Consider the following 23113-nt stretch of genomic DNA (forward strand, 5'->3'; position numbering starts at 1 on the left):
GAGTTTCTAAAAAAATTCGCAACAGAATATGGTATTTTTCAAGTTGTAATCAAGTTTCAAGTTTCAGATTCATCCACTTGGAAGTTACTGTTTTTTTTTTCTGGCAACGATCAAATCTTCTAAAAACCTTTGCCTACCAAGTTTTCCGCATTCTGAATCGATTCAGAATAAGTTGTTTTAATGTCTTACGACTTGCAGCTAGTTAATTTTCCAAAACTCAAATGTTCAGGTTAATTCAGGAACAGGTTAGTCAAATTTCTAGGGTGCTCAAGATGATTTCCTACTGCATATTTAAAATGTTAGTTCTGAAAACATTCAGAATCAAGTTTCTGAATATTAAAGATTTAAATTCATGGATATTTTCAATGTATAAAAACCATGAAATATTTACTCGATATGGAACATTTCAGCTTTTGAAAATTTCTCATATTTCTTAAATTTAAATTGAAATATTTCAGACAAGATTTACAGAGTAAGATTTCTGAGTTTCTTCTAACTTTAGTAAAAAACGTTTCTGAACACCCAGCTATCGGGATTTTTCAATTTCTAGAAACTTCAAATTTCTTTCAAGTGTTTAGTTTTGAAAATTTCCGGATAGAGGTTTCATAATACCTTCTTATTTTCATCTAATGTATTCTCCGGGATTCGGCTTTTAAGCCCGAATGTTCGTTTATTTCGTACTGACATTTATTTAAATTTTCAACTTGAAAAAAAAAGGTGAAAAGTTTCCGGAAATCGAAAATCCTGATATCTGGGGCTTCGGAAACATTTTTCAGTCAAGTTAGAAAAAATTCATAAATTTGATTCTGAAAATTGCTTTTCCGAAACGTTCCATTCTATAAAGTTTCCAATTCACATTCCTGCATATTTTTATATTTTCAAGCATATTGATTAAGCGAAATTGAGCATCTGACTCCAATTAATTCTGAAATAAAAACCAGAAGTCTATGAGAAAGCGTAATCTGAAACCCTTTAGAGCTAAACAGTTGAAAGAAACTTGAAAACTTTTCCGGAAATGGAAAAATCCCGACAATTGAGGCTTTAGAAACATTTTTTAGTTACGTTTGAAGAAGTTCAAAAATCTGGTTCTGAAAAGCCCTTCCTTGAAACGTTCCATTCTATAAAGTTTCAGATTCAGATTTCCCTAAATTTTCCAATTTTTGCACTCCTTGCAAAATTTTAATTCACCTTTTTCCAGCATCAAATATTACCAATTAATTATCAATTGCCCAAATTCATCAAAATCACCCATTCTCAATCTGAACTGATTGCCCCAAATCATCATCAGAACCCTATTAGTCACCCCTTCTCGCAACCCCCCAAAAACTCCATCCTCATTGCATTAAATAAACTTTAACTCCGGAAAGGCGAAAGAAAAGGGAAAAGTTACTCAAAAGCCCCATGAATATAAATGGGACGTCTCGTCTCGCAACACCATTAAATCAAAAGGGGCACATTCTAACGGTGGCAGGGTTGAAATCGGGGGGGGGATGTGGGGGGTTGCCGAGGGAGGACGCAGCCGCATACGCCACAACAGAAGTTAAATACAGGGTGGCGAGATCTGATCCCGCCCCGTGTCTGACGTTCACCACCTAACGCACCCCTCTATATGTCTTCTTGATCATTTCCTGCAGCCGGACGGGGTGGTCAACACCCTTTGGTCTCTCTCCTGCAGGTGCACCCTACCTGTTGGGTTCCAGATTTGGAGATTGTGCGGGTGATTAGTGCTGGTTTTGCTGGTTCGTGTTTGATTTAATCGTGACTGTTAGTATGGATGGTGTGTCGCAGCCGTCGAATTTGTTAGGGGTGCATCATTCCAGGTCGCCTGACCACAGTATACATCCTACTGGTAAGATTTTCATTTTCTGGGTATTGAATTACAAAAAAATTCTGGCATTGTCCAGGCAATATTTGAGACTTCGGAGCGTGTAGTTTCCTAGCGTCCGTCGCTTTAGAAATATACGAAATTTGTCTTTAAATGTTCTTTATCTTTTTTTCATTATTTAATATTTCACCCAGTTTTTCACGTCTCTGAAGCATGCTTTCAAATAATTTTTAGTACATTTTTAATTATTACATGCTTTTCAATGAGGGAAAATGATTAAAGGTAAAATAAATTTCTAACATCGTTAGGTTGAATTTTTTAGTAAAAGCTCTTCGAGATACGACCCTGCTTTTACTTCAAAATAACTCCAGAAATTCCTAATTCTGAGACTTATTTAGGGTTTTAAATTTATTTTATTTTATACCTTTTTCGTCTGTACTTCTGGTTATTTAAAATAATACAATTATCAGAAATAAAGTTTTCTGATGCACTTTGCCTTTATTTTCCACCTCTGCTCTAATGGATTTAAAATATCTTCCAAAACCTTCGTGATTTTTTCAAAATATATTAAAAATTCAATAATATATTCTTTAATATTTGGGGCTTGAAACTGCATTAAAATCATTGGCGGGATTCCATTAAGTTCCTTTTGAATTTTGGAAATTCTAGAGCATAAATGTTCCAAACGTTTTTTACACATTTCAACACCTTAAAAATTCCCTCCGATATGCTGATTTTTTACAAATCTACTTTTTTGACACGATCTGATCTGAATATTTTCGATTTAAATTTAGTTAAGCGCAATCCTGAATTTGCTGAAAATCAATTTCGTTTCTTCAGAAATCATGAACAAGAACACGTGTGTTACAGCGTTTTTTATTCATTTGAATTTCGTTCACTTCATTTCAACCATTTCAATATCCTTTCAGTACAATCCTGACTTTTCCGAAATAGTGTTGAATGGTGCAATTTGTCCATGACCATCATGAGCTTAAAGCTTCATGAAAATCAGGGGTATGGTATAATTAATTACATCTCGATTTTTTTAAATTTTAGAGCATGGATGTTGTTGTTTTAAATAGCCTCATGGTTTTTCGGAATTAAAGGCAGAAAAGCTCAATTTTGTATGTGGAAATCGCGAAAATAGAAAATGCTTTAAAATCAGCGGTATAAATTAATTGAATAATCAGTACCAGAAATTGGATTTTTAGCGTTTTTACTATTTTTCATACGATTTATGAATTTTAAATTTATTCCAGTAGATCTCTGACATTTGAGGAAAAGTAAAATTTGTTGATAAAAGTCTTTTGAAATTAATAAAGCCGTACTAAAAGCATATGTATTTGGTGACATGATGTATTCAACTACACCTTAAATCTTGGAAATTCGAAAAAATGAATATCTTTATCGTCTTTGCATATTTTCACTCTTAGAAATTCCACTTATTCCAGCCCCGATATTCTAGAATTAAGATTGAAAAGTTTGATGTTGAATGGTCAGTATCAACAATAAGATTGTCAGCGTTATCGTTTCATTTTTTTATCCGAATACACTGGTTTAATTTTTTTCCAGTACGCCTCTGACTTAAAAAATAATGCTGTAATCTCATATTCGCGAAAATTTAGAGCTTAAAGCCACAATTATAAAAAATGAATGTCTCACAATATCCTAAAGGTTTTTTTATGTTACTACTCCTTAAAAACTCCTCTCACTGCGTCCCTGATTTTTTAATATGCAAAAACCGTGGAGTTTAAAAAGTCATTAATTTAATAATCATGGGCGTAGATTATTTGAATAAAGAATACCCGGAGTAAGATTTTTGATGTTTTCTCTTCGATTTGTGCATTTCACCAATTTAAAAATTTAGAACGAGCTCTTGAGAAGGAAAAAATCAAAACGGGCTGATTGAGCTTAATTTCATCATTTTCAAAGACGAACTGTGTCCCTGATTTTTTAATTTACAAAAATATATGTTATGGAATAATCAAGTGCCTGGAATCCAGTGGTGTTCCCAAAGTCTTATTTAGGGGGTTTGCAAAGGACGAAAACTGATGATGATTTCGTTATTTTGACTAAAACCATCTTTTCGATTTTAGAGATTCTAAAAACTTACGACCAACGCATTGTTGCGGATTAAAAAAAAAAAGAGGAGAGGTTTTACATGGTGCCGCACTTCTCATTTAAGTCAGAATGAAAATACTCAACCAGATGATAAATTTTGTATTATTTCGGCCAAGAGTTTCCTTCATGCCCTCTTGACCCTAATCAATCGCGCAACCACCGTAAAAATCTTGTCCCAAAACACCCTTTTTGACGAATCCACGCGCGATTAATCCCCGCAAAATCTCCCTTTAAACGTAATAGATTTTTAATTTGCTTGACCACATGGTACGTTATCGATAGAGGCCCGAACTCCCTCGAAAAGGGCTCGCCACCCTCAATACACTTGCCAAAACTTTCCATCATAGTGCCACCACTTTATCCCCATATAATACAAATTAATACGCCGGAATTAAATAGAGACACACTTAATCCCTCGACCTCAACCCATCTCTATCTAACTGTCGCAATACATGGGGGCTGGTGTCTTTGTCTAGTTAAGCCCTTAGGGCGCGGGACGATATTCGATCCGAAAATATTTTGTAGCACTTTACATATGGCCCTAGTTGGGACGCGTTAAAGGGGAGATCGAGCCCTATTGTTATGAAAATCAGTTTTTATGGTGTAATGTGTACGCATTTAGAAGATTAGGTTTGATTTTAATTGATGTGTAATGCTAGGCTTTATAAGGGGTATACGGGGGATGAAGCTACCCCTAAAGTAATCGGGAAAAAAGTATGAAAATATCCCAAATAGGACGCTTATAGCAAAAACGAAGATGCCAGGAAGGGACGATTTTAATTCGATTTATCGCCACCCTAATTAGGGGGCACATGTGTAAACAGGGACGACGGCCTGTCACATATTGACATATGGGACCGGAGCGGCACTCTCACGTTAATCCCGGACACACTTGATTAATACTCCAACGTCAATTTGACTGTAACTGATTTCATAAACCCTCTGTATCAGTTCAAGAGCTGGGCCAAGGGCCGAGAGATGCAATGCACTGGGGACCACTTTGTCTTTTGCAATGCGATGTTCGAGTGATTTTTTCTGGGTAGAAACAGGTCATGGAGGGTTGTCTGCAAATTGTTTTTTGAGTGGTAGGGGAGGAGGTAATTGGGGTAGTTTACAACTATTGTTGCTAGAACGCAGCTGTGGGATTTCCTGTTTAAATTCTGAGATCAACTCAAGCTTTACTCCATCGTAGACCTCATTAATAAATTCATTTCGTAAATTTAATTATTGGTTTCCTGCAGTATGTTTATTTGCCTATACTAAGTAATTAATTCTTATTTACCTATATTGCAGATTTGCGTACATCTCCAGGAAGTGCAGATTGCTACAATCCAGAAAACGACCATCCTCTAGCACTATGCCTGCCTACCTCGCAGACTTTAGTCCAAGCGTCCAGAACCCCGCCACCTCCCTGGAGCCTGCCAACCAAAAAGGGCACTCCAGGACTGATTTGCGTGGTGTGTGGAGACACTTCTTCGGGAAAACATTATGGAATTCTGGCTTGCAATGGTTGTTCCGGCTTCTTCAAGCGCTCAGTGAGGAGGAAGCTGATTTACAGGTAAGTGGGCGCGCCACTGTTTCAAGGGGGGAAAAAGACATAATAGAAAATCCCCTCGTGCGATAAAAATAATAGAAATCGATCTCGCAATGGCCGGGTGTCGCTCTCGACATCGGGATTGGAAAACTTTTAACGAATGGGATTTGGAAAAATGATGTAATTTGTAGCGCGGAGACATCGCATCGCTTCTCTCGTCTGATAGCGCCGCTTTTGTTTCCAAAACAATATCTCATTTGGGGTGATTGGGTTATGACCCGGTAAAGCCCCGATGGAATGTGTTTTCTTTCGTTTTGTCTCTGGAACGTTGAGCGATTACTAATGGGGATGGATGTTGATTTAAGTGCCCGATTCAGACCTCTGAAGAGCGATTATTGTGGCGGAGATTGCTTTGTTGCCTTCGAAGTTTTGCTTTGTTGCGTTGGAAGCATCATGCACTTCCCTACTTCTACGCCCATGCCCGCAGCATTCCTTCCTGCTAAATGAATCCCCCCAATTCTGACTTCCCTCGCGACCCACGAAAGACATAGACTTAAGTGGTTTTACTTTTTTTATTGTACTTTGACTGGCACTAATCATTTTCCGAGACCTTTTCCAAGTGACAGTATATCTCCAATTTAATAGCGCCCTGGATGCTGTTTCGTCCTCTTTCTCTGGCAGGGGGGCCGGCGCATGACGTCGGCTTTGTCACACTCAAAGAACGTATTTTTCCAAATCCCTTTAGGATGAAACGGGCAGGAGGCAGGCTTTCCATTTTTCCCATCTGCTTTCCCCGGGCTCTATGGCCCCGATAGTTCATCGGATTTTATTGATGTAAGGGGCGGATTAAGGAGAAGAGTTCTTTCTCAGCAAAATGCGCAATCATCAAGGGAAAAACCTCTTTTTTTGTCAATAGAAAATAAATTTGTGGCCAAACGAAACTGACTGCACAGGAGTTTAGACCAAACTTTGGGTGAAAACTAATTTTATATTTAACTCTTAGTTTGAAATAGAAACTGCGATTAAGTGCTCAGTAGGTTGACAAAAAGGTGAATTGTCAAAGAATAACTGCAAATTCAATACTTCCGAAAATCACAACTGCATCATCTTCTGCCAGTGGAATTACATTGCCTTGGTCGTCATTTTTACATTCACATGGGTCCACAATTTTTTTTTCTGACCTAAATCTCTCTAACAGTTCTGAGTCGCTGAAACTCAATCATTCGTAGGAATTTTTCAAACGTTAATTGCTGGTAATATGACTAGTGTTACTTTGCAAATTAAAATTAAAACCCCTTTAACGAGCATTAAAATCTGCGCGCACCGAGAGCGGGAATAATTTTGTCCTGTGAGAGAGGGGGCTTAATAAAATCCATCATAAAATTGCAGAACCTGGAGCTGGACTCGTTAAACCAAATAGGAAACAGTAAAACCTCAATCCGAGCGGTCATGAAACCGGGAAATGGGGAAAGTTGGGTAAGTGGGGCGCACCCCGGGAATATAGAGTCCTCGGAGCAATGGCGTCCTGGAAATATTCAAAAAGGACCAAAAACCTTCGGAATACTAAACAAAAAAGAGCCATTTTTGGCTATTGAACGAGAACGTGATATGAAGATAATGTACCTCTTCTTAAAGCATTTTTCATCAATTAACCCATCACATCGCGCACTTCAATGAATCCTAAATCCTTCGCTGATCCCTTCAGTCAAAACTATTTTAAAATTTAATTAATGTCAGTGGCGTACAAGATGCCAGTTCACGCAGTCAATACAACACAAAACGCAAACACAAAATTGTTGTATTGTTTTGTAAGAATCAGAGGCGTCTGAAGAGTCATTAAAAGACTTTTCCATGGATTTAAAGTCCAAATAGTATATAGGATGATCCGTGTAAAAAGTCTAGTTTTCATTGAAGTTGTGCTCAGACTAATCCTTACATCGCTCGAAACTTAAATGAGATGTGTATTGATATTTCGTTAGCTAAATAATCCTTCATATGTGGGAAATTAGGAAGATCGCAAAATCAACAGGAATACACTATATTCTATATGAAAAGATAGTATTTTAACGTCCCCAATCAAGTGAATATTCTTTACTAAGATCCTTAAATCATGGTCTCATATAGGCTCAAGTTATTTTTCATGATTGGTGCGTTCATAATTTTCAATAATATACAGGAGGAAATCGAATTAAAAATCTCCCTTTAAAATGCATTGAAACCATGCTTTTGATGCTTACATTACTCGAAATCAAAGAAAGGTAGGTATAGGGACTGCTATGAACAAATTACCCCCAATCAGTAACAAATCGACATAATCACCCGTTACCTTATTGCGTATTCTACGTGAAAAAGTGAAGTTTTCGCATCCATCGCTAAAAAATTACATCGATTATAAAAATAGACGGATTTTAAAATGACGCCCTGCCACGTAAAAAAATTCATCCCTGCCTTCATCCCTTTCAAATCCAAGGCTGCAACCTCTAAATTTTCCAACTGGAACTATCGTCCTGTGATGCCTCATGTGAAAAGTCTTTTCATTTCCATGTAATCATATATATCGCGGGTTTTATATGCGAAAGTGGAGTTTTAGGATCAATTTCAAAATCATATAGATTATAAAAAAAAATTCATCAAACTTAGGTCTTGGAATAGCAGCCGGCCGTGTGAAAAATCGCCCCTGCGTTCAGCCCCGTTTCAATGACAAAACTATAGCCCCTAAACTCTAATCGTCTTGCGATGCCTCGTTTGAAAGCCCTTTTCATTTTCTATTCAAAAACTCTAGGGTTTTAAGATTTATGATTTTCTTATAAAAAATGTCTGCGACATTTCGAAATTTACTATCCTTCAGGGGAATCCGCAATCCTCCTCAGACAATCAGACAAATTCAAAGACAAAAAGGCACATGCACTCAAGCCTTATTTTCCGTCGCTAACAAAGTTCGAAGCGGACAAATGAATTGCCACAGTGTAAAGCAAAATCAATTACGGGGTGTGCACGGATTGCGTGCCGCTCGGCCTTTGTGTCCTTTAATCCGGTTAGAGAAATCGAATCACCAACTCGTTACCGGAACGATCGGTCAATAATTTTGGATACACTTACTTAGAGTGGCATGGAAGATTGACTGATGGATTCAGTACTAAAGGGGAGTTAGTTTGTTAGTCTAAATTGCTATGATGAGCTTAATGAAGAGGTTCTGATGAATCACCAAGAGAATAAGGCGGAGTTGAACTTCCCAGATATTTAACCCGTTGAGAACGGGTGACTGACATATGTTGCATACACCTGGTGGCCAATAGATCTGACATCGTGCGAATCATGCTTTGCAGACCACTGTAGGGCATTTCAGTCATGCATTGAAGTTTGACTTGCTGACACTCAAATCTAACTCAAAATTCATAGAAAATCAAACTCTAGGAAGAGATCACACCTGTTAGTTTCCACTGTCTAGAGCACCGTCTCACTGCAACCAGGAGGCAATAAGGAAGAAGTCCCTTGAAATCTTTGTGGTCGTTGAATTAAGCGTATGAACCCATGGGATTGGCCTGCTAGATTTCCCGATTTTGCCCCATTCGATTTTAACGTTTAGTATAAGATAGATGAAGAAAATTACATCACAGCACTAACCCGTAAAGAGGAATTGCGCAAACGTGTAACCAACTATATTCGTGAGCTTAATGCAAATAAGATCCAGAGCACCACAAATCAGTCAATAAATGTGCGAATTTTGATGCATGAATGTGGTCAATTTGAATAATTTTGTTTATTAGTTTTTGCGATATTAAAAACACGTCCTAGAGCATGCTTGTCCGCAAAGGCATTCATTTTGGGCCACCCTATACAATATATGACATAATAAACCCTCCACTGGATTTATCCTTAAAGAACGTTCAGCAATCAAATCTACGTTCCTTTGCATTATTCAAATTTCCTTTAGTTACGACTCAAGATTTAATATTTTCCTTTCGAGAGTCAGGGTCGGAGCAGTAAATTTCAATCTAACTTTTAAGCACACGTTAAAACACAAAACCATCCCTCTCTTTGCTCCTCTTTGAGTAATAAATCCGCCCTTCATATCCTCTGGAAATTCCGCCAAACACTACGTCTAAGCCCTTCCATTGTCCCTAAAACTTATTAATTTATATCCGAATGGCGGAGCTTGAACGGCAAGTGTCGCTTGTCCTCCAGCGCACCTGCGGTCTCCATTAATGGAAATTGGCAGTGGCAGCGCGTGAAGAGGGGCACAGCAACTTGGAAATGCAAGGCCCTTGGAAGTTTATTGCTTAAGTTTTAAGCTAAAAGTAGAAGTTATCCATTAAAAGTTTTTCGACACTTTTTACTATGATACGCGCAAACTATAGATGAGCTGTGTAGCGCAAAAATAGGGCACGGTAAATGGAGCTGCTAGGATAGTTTCTTGCAGGCCTAACATACTTGTCGTTGATATTATCGATTTTTGCCCGTGTTTAATTGACTCGAGGGAACCGAACTGACAGGATTTAATAGGATCGAAATCGGTCTTCGAGTTAATTAAACACGGACCTGAAATGTGGCTAATAGGCCTCAAAAAATGATCTGTGGAAATTGAAATTTAAAAGGCTAAAAGTTCTAATAACTGTAAAAATCCGAAATTCATTTCTGGAAGGCGTTCTAAGACCGAATTTCGGGGTACAACAAGAACTTATATTAAATGGCCCGGTTGTTGAAGCAACATCCAACAAATATTTCAACACAAAAAAAGCGTGTATCGAAATTCGCCTTTTTTATGGTAATAATCATCGGCATCCAGAAAAAGCATAGAAATCTTGCCTTGGATTGTGAAGAACCATGGGCGTACCGCGAACAGATTATTACTAAGTCACATGAAATAATTTGATTGTTAAAGTAAATTTTAAAAAATTCTACAATTCTTCTGTCGAAATTCTCATTTTGCAGAAAATTACTGATGAAAATCCCGAACAGCTGCACAAATTATGATATTGATTGATGGGGAATCGTGGGCGTACTAGGGTTGAATTACGACTAAAACACATTAAACAGTCCGCCTGCTAAAGCAACTTAAAAAAATTTTACAAGGCAAAAAGATGGCCTATAAAAATTCGCAAATGGCAGGATTATAATCTTAGATATCGGTTACAGCTGCAAAATGTTATGACATTGATTGGTTCAAAATCATATGCGTTTTGGGACGATATTTCGGCATTTGTCTAAAATGGATCAAATATTCTGATTATTATGGCCAATTTGGAAAAATTCTACAAGCCAACAAAATCTTCTATAAGAGGTTGTCCTTCTCAGGAGAGTAACCACAAGCATCCTTAATCACTATAAAAAATATGACTTTGGTTGGTGGAGAACCATAGGCGCACTGGAGCCGAATCTCGTGTTGTGACTAACATACTATAAAGACTTCGATGGTTAAGAAAAATAAAAAAAATGTCTGCAACTGAAGAAAATATTCTGTTAAACTTGACTTTTGATTGGAAAATAGTAATATGTTTTTCAATATAATTATTTATTTAAAAAGTAGCAGTAATTTGGAGAAAACAGACGCGCGTTAAGCATCAATTTTGAGTTGACATAGAGACGACTCATTCCGAATTTGAACAGAAAAATATAATTTCATAAATCTGGCTATAACTCAAAACTTATAGCTCAATAATTCTTTAGAAAAAGAACGTTAGCGGGCCTCAAAGTCAATCTAATAATTGGGAAAATCATGACAATGGTGTGATGGGAACCGAGGAGGTATTAACCCTAATTTACGTATCTGAACTTGTTCATTAATATCATTACAATTGAATTTTAGCATTAGAATGGGAAGTACTGCTTAATATTCCATATCTAGAGCGGCGACGAGCCGCGCCTAGCATATTAAAAAGTTCAAAATCCTAGAACCCTGATGGTGGTATTACTAGGAGAAACGTTTGTAGTATAATTAAGTAGGTTTCGCGTCACTTTCACGTGTTTTTTTGTGAACTTCTGTAGTAATTTATGCGCTCTGCGCAGATGGAATCTCATGCCAATGCGTGCGCTTGTGTTCTTTGCGCAGAATCAATCTGCGCAGAGTACTTGAAACAAAGCGCGTGCGAGAATGGATTTTTTTATGCAGTGACATATGAATGCAGGTTTTTAATGCATTTTTGGTTATTTGCCTCAGCATCTCGAAGTCTCAAAGCACCGTCGGTTCTATTACTGCCACACACAGTAGTAGAACCAACAATGATGAAATTACTATTTACATCACAAAATTTAAATTCATTTCTTATATTTAATTTTTCTCTTTAGATGTCAGGCAGGTACCGGCAGATGCATCGTAGATAAAGCGCATCGCAACCAATGCCAGGCCTGCAGACTGAAGAAGTGCCTGGGAATGGGGATGAACAAGGACGGTAAGTCTCTCTCCCGTTTCATCCCTAATTCGGGCATTAACTTAAAGCCGGGGCTAAGTTTGCCAAGTGACGTTATTAAATTATTGCTTTGGCGTATAACGGTTTTGTGACTAAAAATTAAGTTAACGAAATACGACCGTGGGGGCGGATATGCGTTGAAATTAGGGGAGCGTCTGGCAAATACGAACAAAAGTCTGGGGAGGAGAGGGCAGTAAATGTGCTAAGGTTATACATCTATGCAATATTATTGTTTTTATTAAAACGTTCGTATGTTCTACGTGTTTAAGACAGATTTTTCATTTTGCTTTTATTCAATTTAGGCATAACGCTTGACACGCAAGTAGGAGTGAAGTGCCACACTATTTTCAGTCAAAACGAATTGAGAATAACATTTTTGGTATTGTTACATACGTTTGGAATATCGATAATTAACCCTAGCTATACTAATGAACAATTTGTTTCATTAATGTGACAAGTAAATTATGTTATACTTTCACGAGTGCCTCAACGCAATGAATTCACTAATAATGAGATGAGAAATGTGGTTTGTGCTTATGCGCAAACAAATTTTAGAAGTCGTCGTGTTGTTGAAAATATCTGGAATTTTATCTCAATTGTAGTCAACCAAATTATGAAACTTTCGAACGACGTTTTAACTAACTAGGGGATATTGGTCCATTTTGTTCAAAAACGAATAAGGGAAGATCAAAACTTCTTACCACGGGCTAAGGAAAGAAAATTTTTGTTCGATTACTGGGGGATCCAGGTGCTAGACCCAGATGTATTTCTAGAACGGCGAGGGTCAGCAAACCATCGATTTCTGTACTTTTGAGGAAAGCTTCGCTTCCTCAGGAGAAGTCCATTTCCATATCATTTTACGCTTGTTCATATGTGGTATTGATTATATTGTCTTGTGTGAATAATTTCTAATACTTCTCCATTGACCTGCGAAGCGAATAAAATGCCTGAAGTTTCTAGAACATTCCAGAAAACGAAAAGGGAAAATATAAGTAAATCAAGATGAGAATGACTCTGGAAATCGTTCTATGATTTGAATCGGTACTTTCTAGGTTTTAATGTATTATTGATTTCATAAAAAATTGAAGTATCAAGTGATGCAGTGGGAATTTTAAATTATGGAACCGTTTTAAAATACTTAAACTGTATCTCAAATACCATCTTAGGTATCCGGAAGGCGTACTTAGAAATACGTATAATTTAATAGCAGTTGTTCAAATATTTCAATTAGGCTCATGCAGGGTGTAAGACAAGGTTTGCCTAAATCAAGATAAATAATTCATCTTAATTATGATTATACACGGTGTCCTAGAAATATTCGCATAAATTACTCGCTAAATACTAAAATATCGTACCTAAAGCCCCCTCCCCCCCCTCCTCCGTCTGTCCACGAGCAACTTCAAGTCTGTAAATCACAAACTGGGGGATTTATTCACAGTTAATTAAATTAGAAAAATTACTTTCACACCCTGTAAAATGAAAATAGACAACTTCTGTTGAAAACAAGTTTAGCTGTTGTTCACAATAAGGCCCTGAGAAAACTTTTGTTACAACACGGTTTCCATTCGAAATAAAGCGGAAATTTTGGAGGTTGTTTTGGAAAGGCTCGCGAATTTGTCCCATGTAGAAAAAGTAAATCTACGCTGCAGAGGATGGCTCAAAATTAAGGCTTGTGCGCTTCAAAACTAAACCTTCCAGAAGTGCGTTTTTTCTAATTAAAATAACCTGTATATTAGTAAGCATGTTAAATTCATATCAAACATCCCTGGGCCAGACTGAAAATAATGGTTGAGCAACGTTTTCCGAATTGAGCGTAAAAAGTACAGTGGCTCGAATCCAGGTCAGTGGCGCAAATAACAATTTAAGTTTCATGTCCATGTAGTCGGATAAGTGCATTATTTAATACTGATACGCAACAGTCTGCTTTTTTTGCGCTGAAAAGTAATGCATAAAAGATGTTTTATGTAAAAACAATTGTAAGAACAACAACAACACAGTAACAACAAAAAGATAATAAATGTTGTTAAAATGTTACTGCTTAGCAACTTTTCTCGCTTTTGAGGGTATTGCAGTATCAAAATCGATGCTTTCAGTGTAGGGGTCGTTGCTTGAAATTGGGTTCAAGCCCGTAACTTCCCTAATCCTTGAACCGACGAGGGTGAAGGATGAAAGTTAGGAAGCAGCCCTGGGAGAAGTGAGAAAGCCTCGATGAACATTACGAGAGCTGCGAAGTTCTTCAACGTTGCCGCGTCCTGAATACTGAACAGGGTGAGATTTAGCGCCGGGCCTTCGCCCCCGCAATGGCAAAATGGCCGTCCCTTTCCCCCTTCGCGGAGCCCTCCTTTGATCAGATGGCCCTTTTTAAATGCTGCAAAGACACAAAAGTAACGTGACATCATTTAAATGTAACGCTCAATTATTTTGCATACGCTCTGCGGCACGTGGCGCGGGCAAGCGCCAAAGGGGTAATTTCGGCCCCCCCGCAGTGAAAAAACGTCCGGTTATTGTCACGTCCCGATGTTTTAGCCGCAATTTTGCCTCCAGGAGATAACGAGGTTAGCACTTGTGCGGGTTTCCCAGGCATTATTAGTGGAAATTTCGCAAAAGCCTTGGCAAAGAAAAATTGTCCATCAACGTCATTCGGGGGGATTAAGCCCCGAAAGGCAACATGGCGCATCCATTACCGAGCCATCAAACTTGGCAACTCGCGGCACCGGATCGCGACACAGCCGGGCCCGAAATCCATTCCTCGTAACAAACAGCTATATCCGGGATTTACGGGACGCTGATTAATGGGATTCAAAGCTGGTTAATTCCCACCAAACGCTCCACCAAAACTCCCGGGATAAAGAGATAGACTGTGACGTCGGGTGCGCCGGCGTTGCTGCGTCGGTCACAGTCTCGCATCCCGCAGCTAAAATCGCATGCGTATTACACCGCTGTAATTTACAATCTTGAATAGATGGTTATAAAACGGTCATGGAGTGCCGCGATTTGCCGGAATGAAATTGTTTTTGATGCTCTCCTGTTTCGGCCTCGAGAGGGGGGATTTGAAGCCATTAATCTAAGGTTTAAATCCGATGCTTCTCTGAATTGCCCTCTATTTTTGTTTACTTTTAGGGAAGGTTTATCTTAAGAAGGGATAATTAATAATAACTTGAAGCAAGTAATTAATAGTCGTTCATGGTTGTTGCGGTTACCAAAAGGCAAAGAAAATAATAAACATATTCGGTTTGAAAGAGGAAAGTGATTGTTAATGATTAAGGAAAATCTAAAGATTTCGTTTCGATAAATTTAAAAAGTTACTTTGATTTTAAGAAAGAAGTTGCACTTTTCTGTCACGGATGGAAAGTTGTTTAATTCGCTTTCAAGCTGATTGACTGTAAAGCGTTTATTGATTGCAATTTAATTTTAGTTTCAAGGAGATAATTATCAGGGACAATATAACAAGTGCAACGAACGTGATCAGTAACTTCTGAGGAGTTTGCACGAGTGCAAGCTAAGTTGAAGCGTGCGAGTGAATGCAGCGCACGAGTCCCTTTGTCAGTTTGAGTTCCATAAGTCTAGAATGGTCAAAAATTATAAATCAATCCTTTTCCTTGCACGAATTGTATTCAAGTAGAGAATTAGATGTAGCGCATTCTCGGAGAATACTGCCGCAAGAATGAAATATTTCCGATTTGTTGCAGTATAGCTAGGACGATCAGAGAAATTATCACAATAATTGCACTAGTACAAATTGCCTCTATAATTCGCCAGTAATTGCTTCAGCGTAACAATGAATAAAATTGCATTGGTGCAAATTATCGCTCACCGATAGTTGGTCCAGGGTAATAATGAGAAATAAATTAATAGTTGAAAATTCAAAGATCTAGACCTGTAGATTCCCTTTTATGCATTATTTTGAACTTTCAATTTTATGAGGGCGCAGGCACACCCAACTAACCCCTTTTTCTGTCCAAAATTTGAGTTCTATATTTGAACTTCTGAGATGACGCTGTTGCCTCTTTTACGTGCAAATTGACCTTCGAGTCCAACACTGCTGAACTTTCTGATCGTATCGCCCATCTAGTACTTGCGTATATTTATTTAAACACATTGACTTTCTGCTCTCGCTGTCAATTTAATATATTCCTGCCCCTCTAAACTAATATTATCCACAAATTATTTGTCTCCCTCATCCAGACTTTACACCAAAAATAAACCAAACCATTAGTGCCGCAGCTTTAGACAATTCACAAGCAAAATACTGATCATCAACTAAAAGCAGCGAGCAACCTGGAGGCGGTCTAATTTCAACACCCAAACGAAGCCAATTTGGGGCTCCGCAAAAGCGAACGGGGCATATCCTTTGTCGGGCGCCAATTGATTATGGCAAAAATTCCCTTTGAATTTCCCCCGTATAGTGCTTGAATTTGCATTAAGGCTATGTACAAGTCAGTCCTGGACTTTATGTTTTTCCAATTATCCTCAGCTGTCCAGAACGAGAGACAACCAAGGAACACCGCTACCATTCGTCCAGAAACACTGAGAGACATGAGTGCGGAACAAGAGAGGGCGCTAAGGGAGGCCGCAGTAGCTGTCGGAGTTTTCGGGTAAGTACCCAAGGGAAGGTGCTAGTGCTGAACAACACTCCTCAACTACCTATGACTTTTGAACACTTTTTTATAGAGCAACTTCCGGGCGTAGTAGTATCGATTTATGTGCTTTATATACTCGTTTCAAAGGGCCGATTCATGTGTGAACAAAAGCGATGTTTTAACGTCTGACAAAAGCTGCTTTGGCTTCAAAGGTTCAGGGTTTTGTCCATTTGGGCGTGTCTAGATTGTTTGATCAACTGACTGACGCCCTATATCCGAGTCTTTGTTTAGGTGTGATTTCAGGCAAATACCTTTTCATTTCCAGACCTCCGGTATCGCTAACAATGGCCCTTTCACCTGCGGCTCGTTACGGGCAAACTTTCCTTCCTCCTCTGCATCAGACTTCATTGCCCAGGGAACCTTTAAGGGAACCCAGCCCCAGTAAAGAGAATGACAACAGCGATAATGACGGTACGTAGAAATATATTGGACAAATTCGTGTGGTACAGGTGTTACTGATTAATTAGGTCGTATGAAAATTATGAATTTCGCTCGGAAACTGATGGTGTGAAATCGAACAGGGTGTGAAATTGAAATAATAATTTGCGGTGAACTGTATGTTAACAAGTTAGCACTACAAGAAACTAAATTTGATTAATGCTGAAAAGTTCATTCAGAATTTAATGATGTAAAAATATACAGTGTCAAGTTAAAATAACTATTTGAATTGTTTTGGTCAAATATTATTGATTTTAAGGATATTACTGCTGGGTTTCCATATTATCTACAAATTCCTTATTACGAAAACTTAATGCAACAAAAATATGCATAAATACAGTTGAGCGTTTTATATTCCAACAGCCTCAATCCCGCAATTCCCCGAAGAATAATTAGGAACTCTCTATAGATCCCTTCAGATTAGAGTACTCGCTTTCCAACAAAAAGGATTAAATTATGCATAGATTCTCTAAGAAACTTTATACGTTTAGTGGGGAAACTTTCTCACAAATCCTCTTGGAGTATACAGCTTCAGTAGTTGATAACACAATCACTACATGAATGTTCTCTCATTAAACCAGAAGAAAGTATAGACGTCACTAATGAAGAGGACGACACGCCCTCTTCAGGCTGCGGAGTGTCCTCAAGTAGCGGCCCAGTGAGGCCGGAGCCTCAACCTGCCAGTTTGGCCACCAGCCTCTATCCCCCGTGTCATGAGACCATTTACGAAACCTCTGCGAGGCTGCTTTTCATGGCTGTTAAATGGGCTAAAAATCTTCCCAGTTTCGCGAGTTTACCCTTCCGGGATCAGGTGAGGTCATAAGATCAAAGGAGAAAGGGAGGTGATTGCTGGTGCGATATATAGGTGATCCTCTTGGAGGAGGCATGGAGTGAACTCTTCCTCCTTAATGCAATCCAATGGTGCATGCCTCTAGATGTCTCAGCCAGTCCTCTCTTCAACCTCAACGAGCACACCAAAAACGGAAACTCCACCGCTGACGTCAGGATATTGACCGATACACTGATTCGGTTCAAATCGGTCCATGTGGATCCAGCAGAGTTCGCCTGCCTCAAAGCGATCGTTCTTTTTAGAGCAGGTAATAATTCTTCCCTCCTCAATAAAAAATTCAAATTGTCATTATAACATCAATGCAGAAACCAAAGGCCTGAAAGATCCGAGTCAGATTGAAAATCTTCAAGACCAAGCTCAGGTGATGCTATGGCAACATTGCAGGACCCAGCTACCTGGACAAGTTGCCAGGTTTGGGAGACTGCTTCTCATGCTCCCTCTTTTGAGGATAGTGCCCGCCTCCAGGATTGAAGCTGTCTTTTTCCAGAAGACGATAGGTAACACTCCAATGGAGAAGGTTTTGTGTGATATGTATAAGAATTGACTCTTGAAATTATCAGTTATTGAGTCACTTGATCATGAAAATAAAGGTACTTTCTTGCATAACAATTGAGGTAGTACTAAATTGTATAAATAAACTGTATTTAAACGTATTGAGTCGAGCACTAACTCTCTGGGCATTGCAAATTCTTATATATTAACATTTTCTTGTTGTAACTCTAGTCTTGTATTATATATAGAATAAATATAAATGGTTTAAATGTCTCTCTAAAGGTTGCAGTTTTCCTTAACCCCCAGAAAATGAATTTTCTCTTTAGTTGGCCGTCAGAATTCCCAGACCTGAAGCTCAGTGGGCTGTTAATTCTTTAGTGTCTACGTGGCGCCCTCTAGTATTATTATATTAGCCTTCTAGTTGATCGAGATGTGCTGTACGAAGCGAGATGGCGCTGTATATTATTGATTGATAAACAAAGCTAGAGCTAACTATAAAATGAGGAGTAGTAGTTTTATAGTTGGTCAATAGATGGCCATGAGAATCTCTGTTTTATAGTCAAATTTGGCTGATTAGGCTTTCAAGACATAAAGTGCAATTGATTTAATTTTCTACATTTCATAAAAAATAGATCTATTCTCTCTCTCTCTCTCCTCGCCCTCTTTGTTAGTTTTCTCACTATCGGAGGTTCAACTGAACATAAACTTATTTGAACTTCTTTTTTCTTGCCAAACACTAACACCTGGAGGTAAATATTTTCAACGTGCCCTCGTTGCAATGAATTGAAACCGAAGTGTTCAGAATTTAGGTTCTTTTTCGCTTTTCTTGTCGATGCATTGCAGCAATAGTAACAACACACTCATTCTGAGGGCATGCACCCTGAACGCAGTGTCACTAAAAAATTTATTTGCTACAGGCCAGGAAAGCAGTGTTAAATATGGCAAAAATAAAATAGTCTTATTAATTTTTTTATTTTGAGAATTTGTTTGAACAATACAATGGAATTTTGCACTTTGTATATTTACTCCTCGCACCAACATATGCTCACCCATAATGAGCAATGTACTCACTCCGAATGTAGAAATACCGAACACTGTTTACTGATGTGAAATTTGAATTGTCAAAAATTAGGAGTTTTCCTTTAATTGTTGTTCCCATTAGTATCAGCAGTATTTTAATGCAATCAATATACCAAAAGTAACGTGTTCAAACTTGAAACGCACTTACACCCAGTATATCGTAAACGCTCAACTCACAGCTAAATTGGTGTTCTATTATATGCAATTAGACACCAGAAAGGTCTACATTTTTCAGGAATTTCATTAGTTTTGTTCTTAGAATTCAAAAATTATTCATTTTTAATTCTGCATCTGTTCCAAAGCTCGATTCATACATAGGTACAAGTCATAAGACTGCCAAGTTTCAAATCTGTTTAGTCAAATTCAGTTTCGTTATTTACTAATGAAATTTCTACATATCGTCAGGAAAAGCTGATTTTATTAAATATTGGAAGTTATATGTAAGTAGAGTACTAGGTGCGATAACTTGAGAACACCCTCACACTAGGTGCACGTACAGTGTGTGTATATAGCTTTGGTATTGCAGTAACTGTCAAATTGTAGGAGTTAGTGATTTTCTCTTAACTACTGGAAAATTGCGACTTCTGACACAACTTCGGTTTTTCTAAGATTTATTATAATCTAAAGTAACAAAATATTGAAATTGAAGAAAACCAGGTGTGACCAATATGACCAGGTGTAGACCTGGTGGCAATTGATAAAGCGCTCAGATTAGGTGTACTCCTAGTATCAGTGTATTACAGGTAAATAATTGTCACTTTTCGCTACGCGAAATCGCAAAAGTAACACTCCTCCAATCTTTAATTAAAAGCTCAAAGGTAGTTTATAATTTTGAAAATTAAATGTAAAAAATTATGCAAATATTGCACTAAATAGAACATCCTGAGAACGCACTCACACCAAGTACACGATGGTGTAAGTATGCCATCCCCTGCATGAAAATGAATGCTAAATGTCAGAACATAGAAATGTTTATTCATTCTCCAGATCCGCAACTCAAAATTGGCTATATCAACATGTCGACAATGTCGATAAAAACGTGTCTTCGCACCTTTGGAACCTCTAGAAGAAATAAGAAAAACGTGACTTCAGATGCTTCGTTTCTTGTATCCTTCCTATGCTATAAAAACACAATAAGTTATTGAATTTTATTCATCATACTATTACTAAAGAAACTAACACAGTATAATTAGCAATTTTGTCTATGGATATTAACGAGACTTCGATCATTCTCAGCATCATCATTTCCTGATATTTTATCATCCTCAAGCAAAAACACTACGAATCCTGTTAAAAAAATACAGAGACCGCATCAGACTTTAGTTAAATGAAATCATAGAATTAAAATGAAGAAATGAAATATTCATTAATAATAAAAATCCTCGGTCATGGTTAATGATTCTGTTAGGAAAAACAATCATGCGGAAGAACTTCTGAGAAATGATAACATTGCCTATTTTTACTTTTAATAATATTGATGATGATCTTCTATGGAATAATAAGTGATTAACAATGACTTAATACAATATTTATTGTTTTTCTAGTGATAAACCGGAATCCAGCTTGAGTCCCTTCATCATGTATCGCACGATCGTATGCTTATTGGAAGCGTTATTTATTATATTATTGATACCACAGTAATAGCAGTGATTATCCTCTCAGCTGCCCATTAACACCGAATCATCATCATTAACAATCCAGTAATTTTTTCTACCCATATACGCATCCGCAGCAAGGTCAAGTTCCAATCGTGATTGTTCTTCAAATCTGGGAATGAGCAACAAAAGATCAACGACGTCACTGAGACTGCTACTATAAGAAGTTATGACCTAATCCATATACATATTCGCAGTTTAGCTTCGTTTATAAAAAGTTAATCATTTGAGACGTGTTACACACAAGAAGTGTTTTACATCAGTCTAATAAATCTATGGTGTTGTTAGGAGGCCCGGTCAAGGTAACAGTCGAAAAACGCGAAGGCTTTGTCCGTTGGTTTTCAGTCTAGAATTTATATTTGATTAGTTTATAATTGTCATATAGATCACAGTCATTGTGTAACAGTTCTCTAACCGCGAGAGAACCGGCATTATCATCCTTGCATTTGCCCGTCCGGCTTTGACAAGGCCATCTAGGTCTATAAATAGAAAGGGGTGACTGCAACCTACTCAAGACTGCCGCTAAACAAGTTCAAGAAATGTATTACTGGTGCACAATGTCATAATAAGGCTATTAAAAGATAGCTGCATGGTTCCCTCTAGTGTCTACAGAGTCAAGCTTTACATGCAAGGAAATACTGCTCTGCCACTCATCAAGTCAATGGCAAAGTTCACGGATGACGTTTGACACTTCTAGACAACTTTGACAGATTTATGACAGACATACGACAATCGGCAGATGACAAATTGCAGTTGACAGACTCCATTTCAATCACGTGCATCTCGAATTTGTCTATAAATTCTTGATGTTTGAGAGTTCTATTCACTGTCAATAGCACTTTGCTTTATTTATTCAAGTATGAAAGTAACAGCAGTAGTTGGTTCATTCGTGATCATCTAGACACACTCAACGTTAGCTCGGCACCTCGAAGGGAATCGAAAGGGGTCAAAGGAATTGACTTTACATAAGTGCAATTTCACCGGCACGATCGACCACAAACAAACACACCTACTATCTCTTTCAATAATAAGTAGAAGCTCACTTCGTTACCCGAAACAATAATTTCTGCAGTGGCGCACCGAAAACTAAAAATGTGACGTCATTTGAGGAAGCTGTGAAGACTCCCTTAAAATGTAGTAGAAGAACTGAATTTTAAGCGTAGAGGACGCAAATAAATTAATATAACGGTATATGTCAGAAATTAGGCACTTGCACTTTTTCACCCCATTTTCAAATTTTAGAAATATAAAGTCTCAGTTAGTAGAACGGATTCAGACTCCTATGCGTGATTCGGTGCACGCAATGCATAAAATCTTTTAATTAATTTCTCATGGAGAATGGTGGTGTGTTCAATAATTAAACATGATGCAGGCAATAACACACATACCAGGTGTGACATAATTACAGTTCACTCACCCCGAGTGTGCATATCCACTAGAAAGACCTGAACGCAATCCAGCTCAGTAATTTACAGGCAAATGTAAAAAATTTGGAGTTTTAGAGAAAATAGCTGCATTAATTGGTATATGCCCTTTTTTATAGAGAAACTTTAATTAAATCTTAGATGGAAATACCAAGAAACAATGCATGTGTGTTCTGACCATTTTGTGAGTAAGAAACTCACTAGTTCATAAACAATAAGTTTCGAAGGCGAACAAGGTGCCGATCAGGGATTCTGCACTCACACTAGGTGTAAACATGCAGAACGCATCTCCGTAGGTGGTTCTGTCAAGTGTGAAAGATCAGAAATTAGGGGTTTTCTTCTTGTCAAAGGATTCAGAAGTTTCTAGCTCTGTTGCGCACTTTATCCGTAGAGTATGTATAAAAAGGCATATGTGCCAGATCAAAGTATTAAGTCCGTATATAATATTATAAATTTTCTCAACACACCCTCTAGTCTTAATTAGATACAACTTGCGACACTGAAAACCGCCATAATTTCACACAATATGCCACCGCCACTGTGTTCTGTACCTATTTACCTTATGACCTGAGCAACATAATCCCATTTTTCTCTAATTTGCGAACATAAACATTGCTCTATAGCCAAAGGGCGTGGCTCCTCGCATT

General features: G+C 37.9%; 1 protein-coding gene across 2 annotated transcripts; it reads left to right on the forward strand.

Annotated features, from left to right (window-relative positions):
- The first annotated feature begins 1611 nt into the window (after positions 1–1611).
- On the forward strand, positions 1612–18568 carry LOC136410845 (photoreceptor-specific nuclear receptor-like). 2 transcript variants are annotated; one of them, XM_066393201.1, is made up of 8 exons: positions 1612–1849; positions 5240–5504; positions 11766–11869; positions 16362–16482; positions 16793–16938; positions 17550–17776; positions 17831–18062; positions 18121–18568. In XM_066393201.1, exons 1-8 carry the CDS (start codon positions 1771–1773, stop codon positions 18357–18359), a joined length of 1413 nt encoding a protein of 470 aa, XP_066249298.1. In that variant the 5' UTR covers positions 1612–1770; the 3' UTR covers positions 18360–18568. The 2 variants fall into 2 exon arrangements, with proteins under 2 accessions (XP_066249298.1, XP_066249297.1); XM_066393200.1 differs by having other exon boundaries at positions 1616–1849; positions 17547–17776.
- Positions 18569–23113: the final 4545 nt, after the last annotated feature.

Source organism: Euwallacea similis, chromosome 9, assembly GCF_039881205.1.
Source record: "Euwallacea similis isolate ESF13 chromosome 9, ESF131.1, whole genome shotgun sequence".
Lineage (NCBI taxonomy): Eukaryota > Metazoa > Arthropoda > Insecta > Coleoptera > Curculionidae > Euwallacea > Euwallacea similis.